Here is a 20851-nt window from a genome sequence, read left to right as displayed (position 1 = left end):
GAGTAGATATATTGCCTAAAAGTGCCATGTTAGATGCCCTGGGGCTTCCTATTTGGTCTCTAGCTGCACCTCCAGGAGAACAAGGAACTCCTGTAGGTCTTGTACCACATCTGCTCACTCCATAAAGTTGCTGCAGATACCTAAGGACATACCAAAACCCCCTAGATTTTTTGTGACAACTGAATAAATCCTTTTATGTGCAGACAGTCTCTGCCACTATCTCTGATAGTCAGAGGTAGCAGCAGTCAGGCAGATTTACAGATAGATATGTAAAGAGCCAGCTTTTCACTGGAATTTGGATATATGCAGTGCCCTGTCTCCCTGCAAAGTGTTATTTCTCCAGGTGCCTTCATGTCTGCTTCCCCTTGGCTTCTGGTGGCAACAGGCTCTCAAGTTTTGAAAGCATCTCTCTGGACAAATGGGTCTAGTCTGGTTGATTCAAGTTTGACCTGGAGAAACACATTATGTTCGCTAACGTGTGCTAGAGTTAAGTCTTCAGCGCAGTATAGCCCTAGTCTCAGCTCTTGTTTTTGGGGTGGCAGAACCTGGGCACTGCAGCTGTGGGAAGGGGAAGAGGGGGGAGCCCCGGAGCATGGGCTTGCGACTCCTGCACTTGCCAGGATGAGCAGGAGGCATCTGGCCTTCCTGGGAAGCTCTGCTGGTGAGGCTGAGGGAAGCTGTGGGCCAAACCTGGCTTCCCAGGCAGTAACACAGATGTCACAGCCCCCAGGCTGTAGCCCTTTCATGGCCCACACCTGCAGAGCATGGCTTATTCCATGTTTGCCAAGAACTAATGTTGGCTTGTGCTCTCGCCCAGCAGTGGGGTGGATGGTGTTTGAGCACACAGCATACTTCAAAGCCTGGATTCGTGTTTCTGCTGAATTCTCTGCCAAAATGGTAAAGTGATGGAACTACTGAAGCTGGTCTGTGCTAAGGGCAGTTGTTTAATGGGTCCAACCCTCCTGGCAGTGTTGAGAGTGTGGTGACAGCTAGTCCAAATCTGGATGAGTCACAGGCATCTGTTTAGGCAGGTGAAGAACCAGCAGTGCGGGGAGAGTGCCAATTCTAAATCACTTTACCTTGCAAAATAAATGGCAATATGGCTTGGTAGGTAAATCAGGCTGGGGAATGATGATTATAGGCCCAGTCAAGCAAACTGCACTGCATGTTTAAAGCAGTTGTGTGAGCAAGAATGACAGGATTTGACCCTGCAAAATCCACTTGTCACATGCTTTCAAGCATGCAAGATTCACCATTTCCTGCCTGCCTTGTTGAAGGGTTGGGAGTGTCTTCACTGAACACAAAACATCCCAGCAGGTTAATAACAGGGGCTGGGGGGATGCTCTCTGGCTTAACTACTGTGCTAAGCGCAGGAATCGATATGTCTGCTGAGCAGAAGAAAATGTCAACATGCTGAGGTACAGGAGTCCAAGGAGAAAAGAATACAGTATAAAGTCCAGCCAAGAAAAAGCAGTTATAATAAACAGATCAAAGTAAAAAAAAAAGAGGACTTGGAAAAAAGGAAGCATGAAAAATGGATAACTAACTAGGGTTAGCCTCCATCAATGCAGTACACTCCTAAGGAAGAAAATCACAGCTGACTAATGGAGCAGGGCTGTAGAAAGAGATTTTTCAAAAAAAAGGCTTTAAAGATTTAAGTCCTGTTAATAAGTAATTGTGCCTCTAAAATCTGAGCTCTTGGTCAGAGCGTGGCTGCTACAAAAACATGGTTAGATTCACGTGCCTCAGTGTGAGTGATTAATTCGTGTCAGATGGTCCTGGCTTCCCCAGGGAGCAGGCCAAGGCAGCTACTTCCTGTTTAGCCTGGAGAAGAGAAGGCTGAGAGGAGATCTTATCAATGTGTACAAGTATCTGAAGGGAGGGTGTCGAGAGGATGGGGCCAGACTCTTTTCAGTGGTGCCGAGCGACAGGACGCGAGGCAATGGGCACAAACTGAAACACAGACACTTCCATCTTAACATGAGGAAAAACTTTTTCACTGTGAGGGTGACAGAGCACTGGAACAGGTTGCCCCGAGAGGTGGTGGAGTCTCCTTCTCTGGAGATATTCAAAATGCGCCTGGATGCAATCCTGTGCAATATGCTCTAGGTGACCCTGCTTGAGCAGGGGGGTTGGACTAGATGATCTCCAGAGGTCCCTTCCAACCTCAGTGATTCTGTGATTCTGTGATTCTGTAAGGAATGCAATGTGCCTGGCCTTCACTAATATTTGAAATTATTTGGACCAAAAGACATCCAATCCCCATAAGACAGTTCAGAGAGAGAAAGTTTTAAATCTAGAGGGTTTTTTTTTGTTTGTTTTTCTATTTTCAAATTCTTTCTTTTGGTAGAATATGCTTGCATTTATGTCCTGTGCACTGCAGTCATCTATCCAGACAAGCATTTTGGCCTTGCTGTGTGTGCTAAAGGAACTGGTAATCTCTTTGCCTTTTGCTTTAGCAGACATCTGAGAAGAACTGCATGTTATTGTAAAAGAGCAAAAGATAATGAATCAGTGTGCAGGGTACAGCAACAGATATGTTTATTTATAAGTGAGTATCTGTAGTTTTTCCGGGGTTCTTGAGTGCCTGTTTTCTTCTATCCACAGCATTCAGGACTTTCTTTCTTGGCCCCAGCTCCATTTGAATGCTCTGTAGATCTTCATCAGAACATAGCATCAGGGCATCTAAATCAATTTTTTCCCTCATAAAGACTGGAAGAAACTCATCCAACATCTGTGATGCCAGAAATACCTCCAGGGGGGTGTTCTCCCCTTCCTCTTCATCCCAGACAAGTTCCTCCTCATTCCAAGGAATATTAGCTTCATTTCCAGCATCATCTTCCTTGCCATTCTCAGCATTTTCATGCTGAAAGAGCTCGCTGGACATTTTGAAGCTTATACTCTCTTTCCCTGAAGATATGCCTTCTGGATTTATATCTGCAGCCAAATTTCTTCCAAATACAATCTTGCCAAGACCTGGTCGCTTGAAAATAGAGAGCTGACTGTCATTGTCAGAAAAGTTTACCTCTCTAAGGTCATTCAGTAATTCATCCTCCTCTTTTTCATCAAATAAATGCATCACAGTTGTTCTTCTATCCTCTTGGCCATTGCTTTGTGTTTCCTGATTTCCTGCATTATCCGCTGTCTTTTTTGCCTTCAATCTGAAGGTATCTTTCAGATTTTTGGAGAAAGAACTTGTTGTATTTGAAGCAAAGAGACTAGACACCTTTCCTCTGGAGTGTGTCCCTCTAGAAGAATTTACTGAGCCAAGCTTTTCTTTCATATAATTCTGGTTCATTTCATGCTGGTGTTTCTCTTGGCGCTTCTCACATTCCTTGATTTGTTTCTCTGCATTCCTCTGGGCCTGTGCTTTGAGTTTGGAGACTTTCTTTGGATTCAGCATGTTCTGTTCAGTGGCGGCTTTGTCTAGGATGCTGACACATTCATTTCGATCTCTGCTGGCAGCTGCCTCCAGAGGGGTGCGGAGGTCGTTGTCCAGAGCAAATATATTGGCACCAAACTTGATCAAAAAAGAAACACAATGAATGTGACCGTTGCAAGCAGCGTGGTGGAGAGGAGTGTTGCCCCAGATGTCACATTTGTCAGGATCACCTCTGAGAAGGAAAATAGCATAGAGTGAGCTGGACATATCCAACACAACACCGCACTGGGATCAAACAGTTACTAAAAGGTTAACTCAGCTTTGCTTGAGTACAGCCCCAATGAAAACGACCCGACTTAGCTCCATTCTCTAGACTGGTGCTGCACCTACTTACCCCAGGACGGAGTTTGGCTGCCTGTGTGGCATCAGTGCTCAGTCCCAGCCCTCTCTGAATTAAGCAAGCTCTTTGGGGCTGAGTGTGACTGCAGATCCCCATGATGGAGCTGGGGTGGCTCCTCTGTGTCAGCCCCGGGCCTGCCGGGGTGCTGCAGGTACGGCTTCGCTGGCTCCCTGTGGGTCCCACCTGCCTCCTGCGATAGACCGGTAGCCAGCAACCACCCCGTGTGCAGGCAAGGACAAGTGGTTGCAGCTCTGACTGCCCTACCACCAACTTTGCTGAAAGCAGGCTCAGAATTTGACTTAAACTCATTGGAGTTAATGGCAAAATTGTTTCAATGGCTTTTGGCCAGAGTATTTAAAAGCTACTGGAGAATTTTTCCCTTTGCATGTCACATGCAGGGACAATGTTAGGAGGATTCTTCATTGATCACGGTGATACATATTTACCCACATCAGTAACCTTTTTGGTAGGTAATAGGTAGATGATTACGAGTCAAGTCCTGACAACCCATTTGTCTCCGTTGCTGTTAGATTAAGCTCAGATAGAAGCCATTGTTTTCTTTCAGCTCTTTTGTTCTCCTTAAACTGCTTTTGCTCATGGGGTTTGGAAAGCAGAAGCTCATTTGAAAACAAAATGCCACATCTTTTCAACTGAATTTAAAGCCAGTGAAAAGTGTTGCTTTCTTTTTAACTCCTGCATTCATTTCACACTGAACTGCTGCCTGCAGATTAGAATTGGTTTAAATCTTTTCAGTCATATTTGGGAGGATCAATATTAGCAATGGTTCAGAACAGCACGTGAGTCTTCTGTGCCCGATAACCCAGGCAGTCACAGTATTCCAGAATCTTTAATAACTTCAGAGGTCAAATTTACAAAGAGAATTTCCTCTCTTGGGAGTTTTAAACATTTAAGTGTCTTGGGGGATTTGTTCCGTGGGTCTTGTCACAGAATTTCCTTTAGGTATCGATTTCTGGCTTTGCACATCATGGGGAGAAAAGCACTGATATATTTGAGGAGGGGTAAATGTGAGATCATCCTTCAGACTAAAATGCCACAGCAGGAGGCAAGAGGGAGACTGTGGTCCCTGCGGACCCAGACACAGAGCTGCTCCCATGCAGAAACAGCAGCAGGTCTGAGTGCGCCAGGCTGCCAGAGCGCAGGCATTGCTGCAAGGACGTGGCAGCTGAGGATCAAAGTTTTTGACTTAGACATGTGGAAAACGTGTACATACTTCTGCTTTCTGGCTCTACCCTAGAGAGCTGCCTGACCATGGTAGAGCATGCCCTGGAAGCCAGATTCCTTAATTCCCACGTTAGCAAATAGGCTGCACTGTCCTGCATCTGGCTCAGAAGTGCCTGGAAGTGCTGGGTCATCCATCCCCCCAGGTCCCTTCATAGCCGTTTGCGGTTTCTTTTCCCTGTGGAGCCTTCTAGCCTTTGGCTCTCAAACAATTCACAAGCTGGAGAGTTGATTCCCTACGCAGTGGGACTTTGGGTAAAGTCCAACATCTACTTTGGGTTCTCATACTCCTCTTTTCTCTCCTTTCCCAAGCATGAAGAAGGGGGCTCACACAAAAGTGAGTAGATCTGCTGCTTGCTGTCTGCTGCTTGGTCTTGCCACTGGCCGTGTACCTGCACAGCAGGCAGAGAGAATATCTCTTAATGCCTGGGAAGACAAATTGTTTGAAGATGAAAGGGAGTTGTTGTTAATATTACCACATTTTCCAGAGGCCGAGTGTGTTGCAGGCTTCAGAGTCCTAATATCTGCAACCACTCCAAAGAAAACCATTCTGTATCTGAGTGCCTTTGTCAGGAAAGCCCTGAAACCACCTTTGCTTCAAGGAGAGGAAGAGTTTGTTAAAAATAATTAAAATACTTTCTCACAAGAAAACATTGCTGGCCTGTAGAATAGGGAAAATCTTCCACAATTCAGCTTCTTGCCAGAGGCCAAGCAGGGACTAGTAAGACTACAGCGATACCTCTGACTTCTTCAGTCTATGGATTGGGTCAAGGAATCTTGGATTAAAATAGAGGTGAATGCATATGTTTGAAGATTTTGAGGGCAATACTATCCCAAAGTTGTCCTATACCAAGAAAAACAGTCAGAAATACGCTGACTAACACATATATAGAAATTCTGATCTTTTTGTCATCTACTGTGACTTCTATCAACATATATGGTAGAATATGTATTTTGCACTCAAATTCTGAAAAAGATTTTCTTGTTATTGTTTCCTTAGCTAGAAGTTCTGTCTTGTGTGTGTTCACAGACAAACCTGTATTGACTCTAGATATTTCCTTGGAGCTGTATTGATTATACAAGTTGAAAATCTGTCAGTGTATTTTTTGCTGCTTTTGGGGACACAGCAATAATCATACAGTCCAAAGGTCTTTTTTATTGTGTTATTACAACCACACCTGAGCTCGATGAGCTATAAAGCAAATCTATGACAAGCCTATCTGTAGTCGATATTTTCAATTCTATTTTTAAGAAAAGAAAACTGAAATACATCCAAATAGCTATTCAACTTTTTCCTCCAGTCTTCTTTCAGCTATTACAAGTGAAAATACAGGTCAATTTAATCTTCGTCTCAGCCCAGGAAAAAACTTTTTTTTTACTCTATCTCTGCACATGAAAAGCTTCTCTTCTATTAGATCTTTTTGTAGACCCGCAGCTTAAAAGGTAGGCTTCAAGCAGAGAGAGTACAGAGGATGATACGGGGAGCTAGTGACCTTTTCAATAATATATTTTAAGCATGCAGTATATTTAAATGATTCCAATCAGAAATATTACTACTAGCAAATACACCTGTAGAAAACCTTCCTTTATTGTTTTTTCTTTTTTCAGTTTGCAAGGATCCTACCTGAGCTCCTGAAACAGTATCATGAACTTTTTAGCATGATGGTAGTTGCTAATATTATAAAGAGCAGAGAAACAACAATTTTCGGTATTGCCATCTCAAAACTATCAGCTGTGACTTGCCTCAGAAAAGCATTAGATCTTCACAGGTATTGACTGCCCTTTGGAAGCAAATGATAGAGATTTTTTGCTCAAAATGTTTCAAACAAGCTGTTTCTCTACAGAGCCTGTTTCAAAGGTATATGATCCTCAAAGGACATAAGTCAACCTCTAGAGAAGACAAACAGTAGGTTTTCTTTGACCTCCATCAAGGCAGGATCCCAGAGCCCTGTTGCTACCGCTGCTCCCTGCGGACTCCGTGTCCGTGACAGGGTCCCACGGCTGTAGAGGTGGCTGCGCTGACCGGCATACACAGGTCTCTTTGCAGGTTCATGGCCCAAATCAGTGTGACTGAAGAGAAACAACTTTTGACAGCCCATAGAAAGAAATTACCAGGACTTTCAGCCTTTGGGGGCTGACATCTTGGCAGCATTAGGATCACTACCACTATTTATAGCTTTGTGCCACAAGCTCTAAGAAACGGAGCCTGATTCACTTACCCCCTCCGACATGTGACTTCCAGAGCTTCCAGATACCCATGGTACGCTGCCAGGAGGGTGGGCGTCATCCCATCCTCGTCTGAAGTATTGAGGTCTTTTCTAGTGGCTTCTTTCAGCAGCTCCAAATTGCCATCAGCTGCTGCTTTGTGATACCTGGTGGACATTTTCAGTAACTTCTGGTTTCCCAAAGCAGCTCTGAACCGCAGCCAGACCGTACAGCCACCCTTCCATTACAGGGATAGTTAATCAATAATGACAAGTTGAGATGTCACCTTCAGGATGGAAATGAGGAGGCGAAGTTCACCCTAGGAGGCGACTCATCCGGAAGGCTGCATCAGTAAGAAGGCAGCGGGATGTTTAACGCTTTCATTTCCTGAAAGGTGACTGCATTGCCCGCTCACTGCAGCATTTGACTATTCAAACGTAGAAGGGATTCGTTCATCTTCTTGGTGTCTTAGCTGCTCTTGCCTAACTGTTCTGGGACAGCTGACTTGAAAGGGAGATTGCCACTGATGTCAATAAGACCAGATTTCACCCTCGGTAATAAAGTATCCCTGATTTTTGATAGGACAAAATACTGTGTAAGCAGTTACCTTTACCGGTGATGTCCTTTGTAACCTGTCATTTATTGGGTTACTGCATCTAAAAAGCAGCCTGCAAAAAAAGCCCTGCGAACTGGCCACATCCCTGGAGCTGTTTTGCATACACGGATCAACGTGTGGGTGGAAAACAGCCCTGGCAGGGCTGGGGTGGTGTTCGGCTAAACCGGTCAGTGGGTCCACCAGTCCCAGCAGGCAAAACCAGTCTAATGTGTGGTCCTTTTACCTCAAATTCCCTTTCGTTAGAAGATCTTAAAACACTCGACAAATACTAATTCATCTCACAGGTATTGTTATCTCCGTTTTAGATGCAGGTGAAAAAATGTGAACGATTTTTGCAAGGTAGCACGGGGAATTCAAGAAGCAGAAACCCGAAGGGCCTGCGCCTATGGCCCTGCCTTGCCCTGCGCTCCTCGCCGTGGAACAGGACCCTTGCCACCTACCTGCCTCTGGCTTTAGAAGTTGTTCCCGTTGATTCACTGGAATGGCTTGCATCATTAAGGGCTACCTCTCTAAGGAAAGGCTTATAGAATTAGACCATAATGCTGATTTTGAGATTCAGAAGAACAACTAAGCGAAAGCTAAGTAAAATGGTAGTTTTAAAAGAATAGTAGAGGAGAAATCAGTAAGAGATTATAGATAACCTAATAAAATGCTGGAGGCTCTCTGTGATTCTGCTCACATTCACGACAGCTGCCAGCTAAACGTTACTTTTTGTCAAGCTGTTTTCCAGGACTAACTGAATAAACCTGCATCTTAGAGAATGTACTCTCGGCAATTAGCAGCGAGGTTTTGTTACTTATTCTGTCCCCTGCTACAGAGGCAGGAGCAATCGCAAACGAAGTCCTTGTCTTGAATTGGTGCAGTTACTGAATGGGGGGCAACCGTGTTTCTTTCCCGTAATGCCGTGCATGGAATTCATGGGAGACCTCTCCAAACGGCCTTTCTCTCTTCATTATTTTCTCAGACAGGGATTGAAGGGTTCTTCAAGAACAAGCTTTTACCTACATTTTCCTCCCTGAAGACAAGGAGAGTCAGTCAGGTCCTGCAACAGATTTTAATCTTCCAATAAACAGGTCTACATAGGAATAACCTAAAGCCTGGTTTTCCTGCGTGTAGTCCGCAGTGGGAGCTGTCCCCAGGTGCTACCCTGCAGTGTCGGGACAGTGGGGAAGGACCCTGCTTCACCCAGGCCAACCTCCATCCGGCATCAGAGGACAGTTTTACCTTCAGCCCTTTTTAAGTTCCCTGTGTTGTTATCAACACTTTTCTAACCAAAAACGCAAGGCTATTTATTCCATTTTCTATTTAACCAGGTGCAACACTGGGTTAAATTTACAGATACTAGAAAAAAACATTGCAGGACGAAGACAAGTGATACATATACTTTGTTGTGAATATATTAGATTGGCTGTTGCTTGATGCCACTGAATTTTATTCCTCTAGCTCTTCGTCTCTCATGAGTGGATCACTGAGGCAGGCATGGCACATACCATCAGTGCCTGGCATGAGAGAGAAGACAAGATTTTTTCCTGTATGTTTAAATTTCACACTGTTAATCACACCCATGGATGAGAGCTCCCGGCAAAGGAGAATTTTCTATTCTGTTTTTCAAGATTGCTGTTTTCTACTATAGAAGTACATTCATTAGCTTTTCTGGTAATCAATTCAGCACGCAAAATGGTGATCTCAGAGTAATTTTTATCATGTAACATGTGAAAATGTTTATTTAAAAAAAAAGTTGCTTTATCTGATATTGAGTGGAAAATTTTTGTTGCAAGTTTTAATTAGAGATAAAGCAAAACCCACTTCAACTGGAGAGAAGCTCCAGGACTTTGCAAACTTTCTTATTATTTATGTCACAAAAGGAGCATCACAAAAAAAGAAAGAAAAGATCAAACAAAATCTCCACCTATTTCTAAAATCCTGGTATTTGTTAATCTTTGTCCCACCTAAAAACCTCAACTTAAATGCAATAAGTGATTCAACATCAAATGATGTTAAATTTCTCAGCCTGAGAGAGTTAAATTTCTCAGCCTGAGTGGAGATTTTTCTTTTGAGACTAGGGCTCAAAATTGTGAACTTTTTAAACTCCCTGTGTAGATAGAATGAAGCTTTTCTTCTGGGGTTTGAAAAGAACTTCAAAACCATTTCGCTTCCAATTGAAATGTCTTACCAGGCTCAGGAGAAACTCTGTTGTGACTGTACGTGTTGTTGTAAACTAATGAATTATTTAACTAGCAGTTTGATTTGTTATTGGATTTTGCTATGTCTATGATTATTTCTCTAAATTTTTAAGAACTGTCTTAAATATAACAGTAGCAGTTAAACGAACTATTTAGGGTTTATTCAAACTTATTTGAAGACTACCATTAGTTATGTTGTTCCAGATAACGAACCATTAGTTATGTTTTTCCAGATAATTCAGAGCCCGGTCTTACTTCATGCCTTGGGAGAAAAACAGGGATGTTGTTGTGCCATCTGTTTTGCATGGGGTATTGTCGAGCACAACATTTCCTCATCGCAACTTTTGTAAGTGGCAAACGCAGCGCGGTAACGGCCGTGCAGGGGAGGTCTCCTCCGCTTGTCTAATGAGATCCCGTTGGATCCCGTTGATGGGCTTGGGGAAGAATGAAATTGGTCACACGGGGTCATTGCGGTCACACAATTCAGAGATGACGACAACAGTTAAACAACAATAAAGCTTATTTCTTCACTCCTTACACAGGCAAAACGCCTGCCGCTGTACGTGCCCTGGAGCAGCCCTGCTTCCGCAGAGAGGCCGGGCGAGACGGGCCGGCGCTGTCTGAGACCCCGTCCCGCGGCGAGCTCGGCTCGCGCACAGCCGGGCTCGAGTCCGGGGGCGCCAGGGCAGCCCCGCGCTCTGCCCGCGTGGCTCGTGTCAGGAGCAAGGGCATCTGCGGGGAGAGGCGCCCGGGCTGGAAAGGCAGCGACGGCAGCGGGAGCAAAGGCGCGTGTGTCCTCGCCCAGCCGCCGCCACGGCCCGGCCGGCCACGCAGAAGCAGCCTGGGGGACGTTCGTGGCGCTGGAAGCGGCGAGGCTCTTCGTCGTGTCCTTGCGGCACTTGGAATAAGCGTTCTTGCTGGGAGCGCTCCACAGCAGAAGGTGTGACCTGGCTTTTGGGCTTTCTGCACTGCTAAAGCCTCCTTCTTGCCTCTTTTTCCGTAATAACTTCAGCAGTGCTGCAAATAGTCCTGTGGAAAGGAAAGCGAGCCCTGCTCTCGTTGCTGCCTGAAACGCTGTCCTACCGCCAGTGAGGACAGAAGAGGACAGCCAAGGCCCAAGGGAAAATGCACCTGTGCTGACATGGTCCATGTTCTCCAGGGTCAGTATCCAGTGCCCCGTGTTCTGGGGTGTTCAGCACTGGCTTTGGGCAATGCCTTTTTTTCCAAAAGTCAGAAAATCAAACAAGTAGAAGAGAAAAGCAGAGGAACAGGAGAGGAGACCTGCCAAGCTTTTGCAGCAGAAAAAGATGAGAGCCATGGAGATGGTTTTGCCCTGCAGAGCATGAATTAACTCTTTAGCTATATAACTCGGACCATAACTATTCTTACAGGTTCAACAATTCTGACAGGTGGAACTGAATTTTTTGAAAAGAAGCATAGCTGTGCTTTCTCGGTAGTTTAAGTCACACACTCTCAATTCAGACATGTCAAATGTAGCAACAACCAATTACCTTAGCGCACTTCGATGAGCTACTTCCTACAAGCTTACGTACTGACCGATTGGCATTAAGAGCTGCTAATGTGCTGCAGGGGGAATCCAGTTGTGGTGACTGTGGCCATGGCATTGCTCTACCTGCTAAATACTGTCTTGTCCAACATTATCTTTTGCCTAACACAAGCCACCACCTGCTACAAGGCATTTGAGAGCGGGCAAAACCCTTTGTGAACTCTAGCAGGTAAGGACGGTCTGTCCGTCTGCTACGAGACCATGCATGACCTCTGCTCAGGCCTCCGCAGATGCCCCCAGGCTGGCAGCATCACTCAGACTCGATGTGAGACAGCTTTCACCAGCCAGCTTCACTGGCCAGGACCAGCCCGGGGGCAGCCAGGCTCTGGAAGCACCATACACAGCTCCCTGGGTCTTAGAGTCTTTCCACCAGCTTAGTGAAGCTGTGAATCAGGGCAGGGAAACCGAGTAAGTTTTAACTTTACGTTGGATTTGATCCTGCCTGAAAGTATTTCATTTGCGCAATTCTTTCAAGGGCGTGCACTTGAAGCCCTTTTTTTTCCTGACTGTATTAATTAAACTCAACCTGATAAGAATAGATACATAATACGTTAAACTAGTGTATGGCTTCAGAGCTGGTTTCATTAGTCTTCTGTATAATCATTGCTTTTGGAAACAATTAGTCTGATTGTAAGGAAAAAAAAAAAGGGGTTCTTGGTGTATGTTTTGTGACTTCCAATTCACGAGTCTCTGGAAAATTAATTTTTCACCAAAGGGTAGCCACATGCTAGTCCTACTGATGGCAAAAGCAAGTCCTGTTTCTTTCCATGCTACCAACACTAGGTGCCATTTACTCTGGTGTAGTTATGGATCCTAACTAGTGTCTGCTTGTTGGTATAATGCACGCTTGACACCCCCATTTGCATAATAGCTTTAACTCTGTATTTGCCATTTTTCCACAGGGATGAGTGTTAAAGAGATGCTTCTAAATAATGTCACTTTTTAAAATGCTTACACTAATCTATGTGTTCTGCCTTCAGGAAAATTGTATTATTTTGCTACAGAGCATGCTGATGACAGTCACACACGCTGCCAGCTACCTGCCTCTGCCCATGCTCTTGTCCCATCCAAGTTCCCAGCACTTTGGCACCTGATAGACCAGCTCTTTCTCAAAATTGCAAGTCTCTAAGAGAAATGAGGCTATTGTCACTTGGGCTGGGAGCTCCTAAAGTCTGCTCTAGGCATAGGCCTCTAACTGCAAAAGGAAAGACAGGTGAATACATGTGAGCAAAATTTGTTATTCCCTGAAGCCCAGTTTAACATCCCATTCCTAAATTACCATCTGTAATATTTATTTTCTTCTGTTCCTAAGATCTATCTTTTCACTTTCTCACATCTCAAGAATTCACTTACTTTTAAAAATATGCATCTTTGGTTTTTTTACAAGCCTGGCTGAATCCAAAGACATTGGGGAAACTGAAAAATAAATCTGAGTTTCTTTTTTGCCAGGCCTCTTCCCCACAGCTTTGGTGCTGACATTCCAGCCTATGCCTCCAGAGAGCTTCCAGTCTAGAGATCTGATCTAGGACTTTGTTCTCTTCCTCCTTAATCTGCCAGTCATGTTTCCCTCCTAATTAAAACCATGTCAGCACTGCAGATTTGCCAATACAGGGAAACAAAATATTCTCAATTGCGTACAAACCCAACAATGGAATTGTTTTAAATCATCAGAATATCTCAGTGGTACAGAAGTCTCTTTTTTAAAAACTAAGTGCCTAAATGTCTGTGTTTTGCTATGCAACATCTGGCAAGGGAATAAAGGGAGAACACTGTCAGAGAAAAAAATTCCCTTAAAAGTCAAATCAACAGCCAATGCTGAAGACTTAACATCATCTTGAGGTCTCCTACAAGCCTCCTCTTCACCGCCCAGGGACTGCATCTTAACGAGAGGCAGGTGCAAACTCTCTGTCCCCTTGGCAGCAGAAGGGCTGCACCTGTGTGGGGCCTGGCCAGGGCCTATATAATCCCTCCCAGGGCAATTCACTTTGAGCCTGGTGGTGGCAGTGGCAAGATGTGGCTGGTCTTGGAGCAGCAGTGCTTAGGCACCTCAAGGATGTGGTGAGTGGGGGTTGCTGTTTGGCCTGGGAGCTGGGTCCTTTTCTCTTCACTTGCTCATTTGGTTCTCTTCTGCTTGCAGGTTGCTGCTCCTGTTTGGGTTTTTGCTGCCCTTAGCCCCTTGTGCTGGTGGCTCAGGGGACCAGGATCTCTTAGGTAATGAGGCCTCCCTGGGCTGGCAGTGGTTTGGGTGAGGGCGTGAGGTGCCCTTGGGGCTGTGTCCTCCTCTGCGTGGGCATGGAAAGGGCCTGGCTACCTGGTGGGCTTGGCAGGGTGTGTGATGGCAAAGTTGACTGGCCTTTCCTCTGCAGAGAGTGTGACCTGTCACGCAGACAGGATGGAGGTTGAGTTTTCCAGAGAGCTGGGCAACTACTCCTGGCAAGGGTCTGTAGTAGGTATGTATTGCTGCTGGCCTGACTTAGTCATCTTTGACTGTAGCCTGAAGGCAGGGGCCTGCCTGCAGGGCTGATGGCTCCCTCTCTCTCTCTAGATGCAAGTGGTGAGGAAATGGTGTCCTGTGACTACCTGGTGGACTATGAGAGGCTCTTGCTCAGTGTCCTGTTTGTGAACTGCACTAGCCTGGAGGTAAAGTCAAGAACTGATTAGTTAGTTTTAAAACTTAATGATATCTTGTAGGGAGATGGAACAGGTCCAAGAGTCTCATAGCACTACTTTAATCTATCAATGTGCATAGGTATGCACATGTAATGACTATTACTAGCTATGAATTCAGTTATTGAGTGAAAGCAATAACTGGGAGGCTAATTCAAACTATGTTTTTGGAAGCAGAGACTTTACTGGCATCAGCTGCTTCTAAGCTTTAAAAAAGTGCCCTTAGATTTCTGGTATTGGCCTTTGTCATCAAGAAACAAGTGAACAACAGCCAGCTCTCTGGCCCTACAGCCCATAAGTCAGGCAATCCTTAATGATTTCCCTGTGACTACTGCAGTTCTCTCAGTACTTCCTACTCTTCAGCCTATTCTGTGGCTCCATGCTGTCCTAGGGAACCCACCCTTTCCCATAAGGGCTTATTTTTCTTTTTAAATAATAGCTAATCTTGTCCTTGGCCCTAGTGTGAACAACTAAGTCTGCTCTGAAATTTAGAGTTTAATCTCAAAGGCTTTTATTTGTTCTCATGCTGCAATATGAGTTCTGCTGCCTCTTTGATTGGTATCCTCTGCCTACAGCATGGCCGGCACCAGCTGTGGGTGAAGCTGATGGTAAATGACACAACAGAAGGGGAGAAGAATGTAACCTACAGTGCTCACTGCAATGTTGTTCATGCAGATGAAATCATCCCTCCTTTTTTTACTGGTGCAACAAATTGTACAAAAGACTTCATGGCAGTAAGTAGAGGAATGGCAGTGCTGTGGGTGATGCTGATAGGCTTGCAAGGCATGATGGCTGTTTCCCAGAACTGTGATTGGGATCTGCAGAAAGATGTGGGGGGAAGGCTCTAGCCAGCTTCAGGGAGGTCTGTTGGCTGCAGCTCTAACTTGGCATGACCCTTAGCTCTTTGAAGAGCTGGTCTACAGATGGTCATTAGCGATGCACATGGTCTGGCTCCAGCCCTGTTGCAGGGAAAACTGGGGTGCTGCTGCTCCTGTTCTGCTGACAGCAGTACTATTTTGGAAAGTTAAAGCAGTGATTTCTGTTAAAAGTGAAACTGATTGCTGTCTGCTCCTGTGGTGTAACCTTTGTGCTCTGTGTTTCAGGTTACTTTCCCAAGACTCATTCCAAGCTTCAGTGATGAGCATGTGGTAGGTGCCTTCAGACTTTCTAAAGGAGGAGATGGGAGTGCCTGGGTTAGGGACCTAAACTGGACCTGATATCTCTAGGCTGGAGCAGTTCCCCCTTATGGGATGTTCCCATCTTGTTGGGAAACCTAGTTCAGTGTTATGATTACAGGGAGCTTGAATGTAAAAGCTGTCAGGTGGCAGCCCTGCAAAGTGAGGAACTGTATAATGCCTCACTCTGCCTTCCTAAGGCAGATTTTCTCCTCTACAGGTTCCAGTAACTCCAATGACCTGGACTCTGTCAATTGATGATGGAACTAAGATGCACCAGCTGAGTCTTGGACAAGCCATGCAGCAAGGCTATAGCTTTCTAGCTGATGGACACAACTTGGTTTTCCAGGTGGCCTTTGGTGCAACTGGAGTTGTCTCTTACAAGGTAGGGGCATGCAGAGGAGACAGTGCTGCTTTATCAGAGTCCAGACATCACCTAATTATAGGTCTGTGGAAAGCACTTGCAGGTTATGGCCAGAACTGGTATCAAGCTGATGCAGTACCTTACTTAGCTGGTGTGTGCAAAGCTGTATCACCTTGTGCAGTTGTCACCTGACAACTCAGCCCTATAAAATGGGAATGATCAGTATGCACCTCAGTAGTGCAGCTGATAGGCTCTACTACAGTGGAAAGTCTGGCTGTAATCTGTCCTGTGAAGATCTGACCTGCAGTCTCATGAGCAGACTTATTTTGAAAGGGTGAGATGGGAGGAAATTGCTATTGCAGGCTTCAACAGCACTAGCCAGGCTTATAGCATATGGCTCTGGTGTTGCTCCTGTGATGGGTCCTGAGCCAAGTACCCTCCTAATAGGACTCTACCTATTTCTGCAGCAAAATGACCAGGTACTCTATACTGCGGCACTCAAGCTCACATATGGACCTCCTGAGCGGAGACTGACAGTGGAGTCAAGAATGCTTTGTGCCCCAGGTAATGCATGGAGGGGTCTGGCCTGCTTCTGATCTGAAGATGGTGGTGTAAGATATAACAAGATATTGTTGCAGGTCCAGCAGTCTGTAATGCAACACATATGACTGTTGCCATCCCAGCCTTCCCAGGGACTCTTACAGCTGTGGGTGTGGAAGATAGGACCATTCCCATTGACCAGCTCCAGGAAAATGGGATTGCTCTGGACACAAAGAAAGGGGTCAAGCTGCATGTTAGCAGGGGGGTCCTGAAATCCAGGGTGAGTTCATACATTCTCAAATCATGGGGGGTTTTCTTGTCATGGTTAACTCCCTGGTGCTTGCTGGGAGCTAGAGCACAATAACTTTGAACTTGATCAAACATCTGTCAAGGCAGCCATGTGTACTGTGGATGCCAAAGGCACTTGTGATCAAGATTAATGCAAGCTGTAGGACATGATCTGACTATAGTGAATAGGCATCACTTAAAGGCAACTTGAGTTTCATGATGTCTCTTAGCATAAGTAACTGGAGGTAAAAATGTTTCTCAGTGTACTGGTGTCTGACATGTCTAGAGCCCTGTAAATTACCAAACTAGTTGTGAGGAGTCTATGCTACCCTGTGGCCTCTAGCACATGGGCAGTGGAGATCTTGTGCTGATGCTTCAGGCAAGTAACTCTTGTCTTTCAGCTACATGGGGAGGGTTGCTCAGGACTTCAGGCCTACATGTCATCTCTGAAACTGGCTTTTCACCTCCATGGGGAGACTGTGGCAATGGTGATGCATCCAGAGTGCCCTTGTGATCAGCGCACACCAATAGGTAAGTGACTAACTTGCAGCAATACTTCAGTATAGCTTGTTCTTGAATTGATTTCTTGATAGTATAGAAAGGCTATCTAGCTGGAGTAATAGCTCTTGGCATACTCTGGTGCCCCAGACTGGGTGTGACATCTCATGTAAACCTCTGTTCCAGCTGCTGTATGCACTCAGGATGGGTACATGGATTTTGAAGTCCTTGCTGAGAGTACCAGACCACCACTGAACTTGGATACACTTAGGCTCAGAGATCCTGCATGCAAGCCAGCCTTTAAGTCCCCTTTGAATGATAGGGTTTGGTTTCATGTCCCACTGAGTGGATGTGGGACCAGGTATTGGGTAAGCATTTATCCAAGGTTGATGGGGGAGGGCCCCATGGACTGGGAATGCCCTTCCTAACATTGTTCTCCCCCCCAGTTTGATGGGGAGAGGATCATCTATGAGAATGAGGTGAGGGCACTGTGGGCAGACCTTCCACTGCGCATGATCTCAAGGGACAGTGAACTAAGGTGGGTCTGGAAACTCTTCCCTAGATATTATCTAGTCTTGTGTATGTTGTATCTGAATGTGAGGCCTACTTGCTCCTTTCTTGTTCTAGGCTAACAGTACTGTGCTCCTTCAGCAATGGTGATGCCTCCCTGACTATAAAGGTAGACAGTCTTCCTCCTTTGGCTTCTTCAGTGAATCAAGGTCCTCTCTCCTTAGTTCTTCTAAGCTATCCAGGTGAGGCTGACTCTAGACTTGGGTGGCTGGGAAGCACTGGGAGCTTGTGGTGAAATTGAGGGCTCATATGTAATGGACTGTCTTGGTGTATGGGACTTCTAATGAGGATTTGATTGTTTCATTGTTTCAATGGGGCTGATGCACTTCCCTTAAGGCATTTGAGGTGGAGGTCTTAAACCAGTGATATTGCATAGTTTCCTGGGATGGACTGCAGCTGGTGAGTTGGCTGGTCTGAAGAAACTCTCTGGCCTAGAGCTCTTCAAGGACCCTCTTGTTGCATGCTGGCTTACCTAATGTGTCTTTCTCTCTTGCAGAGGATTCATACAGACATCCATACCGTGATGACCAGTACCCAATAGTAAGGTACCTGCGGCAGCCCATCTTCTTGGAAGTCCAAGTCCTGAACCGCAATGATCCCAGCCTCCAGCTGGTGTTGGATGACTGTTGGGCAACAGCATCACAAGAACCAAGCTCACTTCCCCAGTGGAATATTGTTGTGGATGGGTGAGTATCCTGCTAGATGGGTGCAAACGAAACCACTGTTGGCAGTGGGCAGGAGGATATCCCTGATTTCTCTTCCACCCTTTGGGAGCAGAGCCCCAGGTACAGGGGATTTTACTAGAGGTGGCCTTCTAGGTACTTCAGTGATGCTGCCCTGTTATGTTGGAACTTGCAGGAGGATAGCGGGATCTCTGCATTGAGCTCTGCCCTGCTTCTGAAAAACTGACCTCCATCTAGCCCCTTCTGACTTGCTTCCTCTCACCCTTTGGGTAGGTGTGAGTATGATCTGGACAGCTACAGGACTGTGTTTCATCCTGTGGGGCATGGTGTCAGTTATGCTAACTATCGCCAGAGGCTGGAAGTGAAGACCTTTGCCTTTATGTCCGGTGATAAAGCCCTCCCTGGTCTGGTAGGTGACATTCTCCTTCTGCTTAGAGCAGTAAGTACAAGTGGTTATTGTGTCTAAATGAATGCAACTCATTCTGTTCTAGGTGTACTTTCACTGCAGTGTCCTGCTGTGTGACCGCTTTCAGCCAGACTCTCCTCTATGCTTGACAAGATGCCCCAAGCCATCTAGAAGCAAGCGAGGTAAGGCTTAAGAAGGTATTAGTCTAAAAACAGGGCAGCCTAATCTGCCCTGTGGGACTCACCTCTTCCACATTACTGTTGCAGAGAGTGGGAAGCCAGGCATGAACTCTGTGGTGAGCTTACGGGGTCCTGTCCTCCTTGTGCCAGAAGGATGGTCTGAGAACCAAGGTACTAAAAGTATTGCTGATGCATGTTGCTTAGTTTAAGGGAAGGGGCTCCTTGCTGAACCTACCTTTCTGCTTGCTTCACAGGGAGCACTCTCTTCAGCAAGGAAGCATGGGCCAATGTGACTGTGACTGTTGTTAGTATTCTCTCTCTGATAGCCACAGTACTGCTATTCCTGGCTTTCCTTAAATGCCTAAAGAGAAGGGCATCTATGGTAAATGTGGTCTGTTAACGTAGTTTCTACAAATAAACTTGGATTATGAATGTGACTGCGGAACTGCTTTGAGGTATGTAGTTCTAGACTTCCTTGTGGCTCTGTGGTGTTCAAGGAACTAAACTAGGACAAAGACAGATGCTACTCTATGAATGGTGGCACTGATCTTGGTGTCTCAGCTAGCCATGGGGGTTAGCTGAAACTAGAACTGATGCACTTAGCCTGAGCCCTGAGTAAGACTTAAGAATAGTTCTTCTCCTACTTTATGGGGAGATCTGTGTTTATTTTCCCTGTTTTTCGGATGGGGAAACAGAAAAATATACTAGGCAACCAGGCAGGTCATGGTCTTTGACTTCCACTGGGAATTCTAAAACTTTCCATCTTTCATCTAAAGATTCAGACAAACTCCCAAAGCTACCTAAGACTTGGACATCATCTGCCTAGTGAAATTAAAGCAGTCTGGTACTTGTATCAGCAGGTGTGTGAAGTAGGGCATTAACATCAAACAACTTAAAACCTTAGCTAAACACCTTGTAATTAATATATTTGACAATGCTTTAGCAAATGCTTGTCAGAGTATGTTGGTTCTGATATAACAGTGGTAAGTACTTGAAGATCCTCTTATGTACTTAAATCATGTAATGGTAAACTGAATATGGACTAAAAGATGCTGAAATGGAAGAATGAAAAGCTAAGAGCTGTATTACATGAGTGCTCTTTTCTTGGTTCAGGTGTTGCTGCTATGTGACACAGCTGGTGTAAAGAGTTCTGCCCTTCTTCCCATGTCTGCTCATTCAGTAGAGTTTAGTGCTGTGTCTATGTTAGAGCTCTTCAGAAGGCTGTGCTATAAAATGGATTATTCAAATGAGTCAGATGAAAAAGTGCATGTGTGCTCATGCTCTGGTCAAAATTGCTTCATTGATCTGACCTGCACTATAGGCCCACAAATAGCTCAGGAAGTGGGTACAGTGCCACAGTAAGGCTGATGGTGAGGCTGGGTGGGAAGCTCCTAAACTCCCTTGCCATCCAACCAAATATGAAGCTCTGAGGGGATGTTTGAGGTGTGCATGTACTGTAAAATAAAACAACTCATCCTTGGAAGCAAGGATAGTAGGAGGAAAATGTTACTTCTGTGCTTTTTTCCTAATATTGTCACTAACAATATTTTTCTAAGTATGGCCTGTAGCTTGTGTTAGTCTGATCCAGTCCTCTAATACTGGATATTAACTTCAGGATTTCTATTAATCTCATTAACCAGCAGGTGCTTTATATCTGCCTCTGATCAGCTCTTGAAAGAATGGAGCATCTCATGCTGCAGATGTGCCAGCTGATCATTACCTTCTTTCCTATTACAGTTAACAGTAGCTTGTCTGGCCAACTCTGTCTTTGAAGATCTGATCCTCATTTTCAGAGATACTGTTAGTAAAGTATCTTAGATTTTTTTTGATGCTTTGTCTGCTTGTTCTAGTCTCTGGACTAAGCAGTGGCTTATTTTGGAGATTCTAGC

General features: G+C 45.3%; 2 protein-coding genes across 2 annotated transcripts; one reads left to right on the top strand and one right to left on the bottom strand.

The window, feature by feature from the left end:
* Nucleotides 1–2201: 2201 nt before the first annotated feature.
* Nucleotides 2202–7446, bottom strand: ANKS4B (ankyrin repeat and sterile alpha motif domain containing 4B). The gene is made up of 2 exons (XM_013950887.2): nucleotides 7241–7446; nucleotides 2202–3614 (listed from the first exon to the last, which is right to left on the bottom strand). Exons 1-2 carry the CDS (start codon nucleotides 7402–7404, stop codon nucleotides 2546–2548), a joined length of 1233 nt encoding a protein of 410 aa, XP_013806341.1. The 5' UTR covers nucleotides 7405–7446; the 3' UTR covers nucleotides 2202–2545.
* A 6700-nt stretch (nucleotides 7447–14146) lies between these two features.
* On the top strand, nucleotides 14147–19362 carry ZP2 (zona pellucida glycoprotein 2). The gene is made up of 15 exons (XM_013950854.2): nucleotides 14147–14232; nucleotides 14835–14993; nucleotides 15363–15407; nucleotides 15655–15819; nucleotides 16266–16362; nucleotides 16437–16618; nucleotides 17028–17157; nucleotides 17311–17492; nucleotides 17571–17662; nucleotides 17752–17876; nucleotides 18191–18380; nucleotides 18651–18786; nucleotides 18869–18965; nucleotides 19050–19133; nucleotides 19217–19362. The coding sequence occupies exons 1-15, from the start codon at nucleotides 14155–14157 to the stop codon at nucleotides 19360–19362; spliced, it is 1908 nt and encodes a 635-aa protein (XP_013806308.2). The 5' UTR covers nucleotides 14147–14154.
* The last annotated feature ends 1489 nt before the right edge of the window (nucleotides 19363–20851 follow it).

The sequence above is a fragment of the Apteryx mantelli genome, chromosome 16 (assembly GCF_036417845.1).
Source record: "Apteryx mantelli isolate bAptMan1 chromosome 16, bAptMan1.hap1, whole genome shotgun sequence".
Taxonomy (NCBI): Eukaryota; Metazoa; Chordata; class Aves; order Apterygiformes; family Apterygidae; genus Apteryx; species Apteryx mantelli.
The sequence above is the reverse complement of the archived record's forward strand: the minus strand, read 5'-3'. Positions and strand labels throughout refer to the sequence as shown.

Excerpts from the sequence above, each read along its gene's own strand:
- ANKS4B (XM_013950887.2), bottom strand. The coding sequence starts at position 7,404 with ATGTCCACCAGGTATCACAAAGCAGCAGCTGATGGCAATTTGGAGCTG. Across the intron at positions 3,615-7,240 it reads GAAGTCACATGTCGGAGGGG|AGGTGATCCTGACAAATGTG; the intron begins GTAAGTGAATCA and ends TTTCCTTCTCAG.
- ZP2 (XM_013950854.2), top strand. The coding sequence starts at position 14,155 with ATGGTGTCCTGTGACTACCTGGTGGACTATGAGAGGCTCTTGCTCAGT. Across the intron at positions 14,233-14,834 it reads TGAACTGCACTAGCCTGGAG|CATGGCCGGCACCAGCTGTG; the intron begins GTAAAGTCAAGA and ends CTCTGCCTACAG. Across the intron at positions 18,381-18,650 it reads TGGAATATTGTTGTGGATGG|GTGTGAGTATGATCTGGACA; the intron begins GTGAGTATCCTG and ends CCCTTTGGGTAG.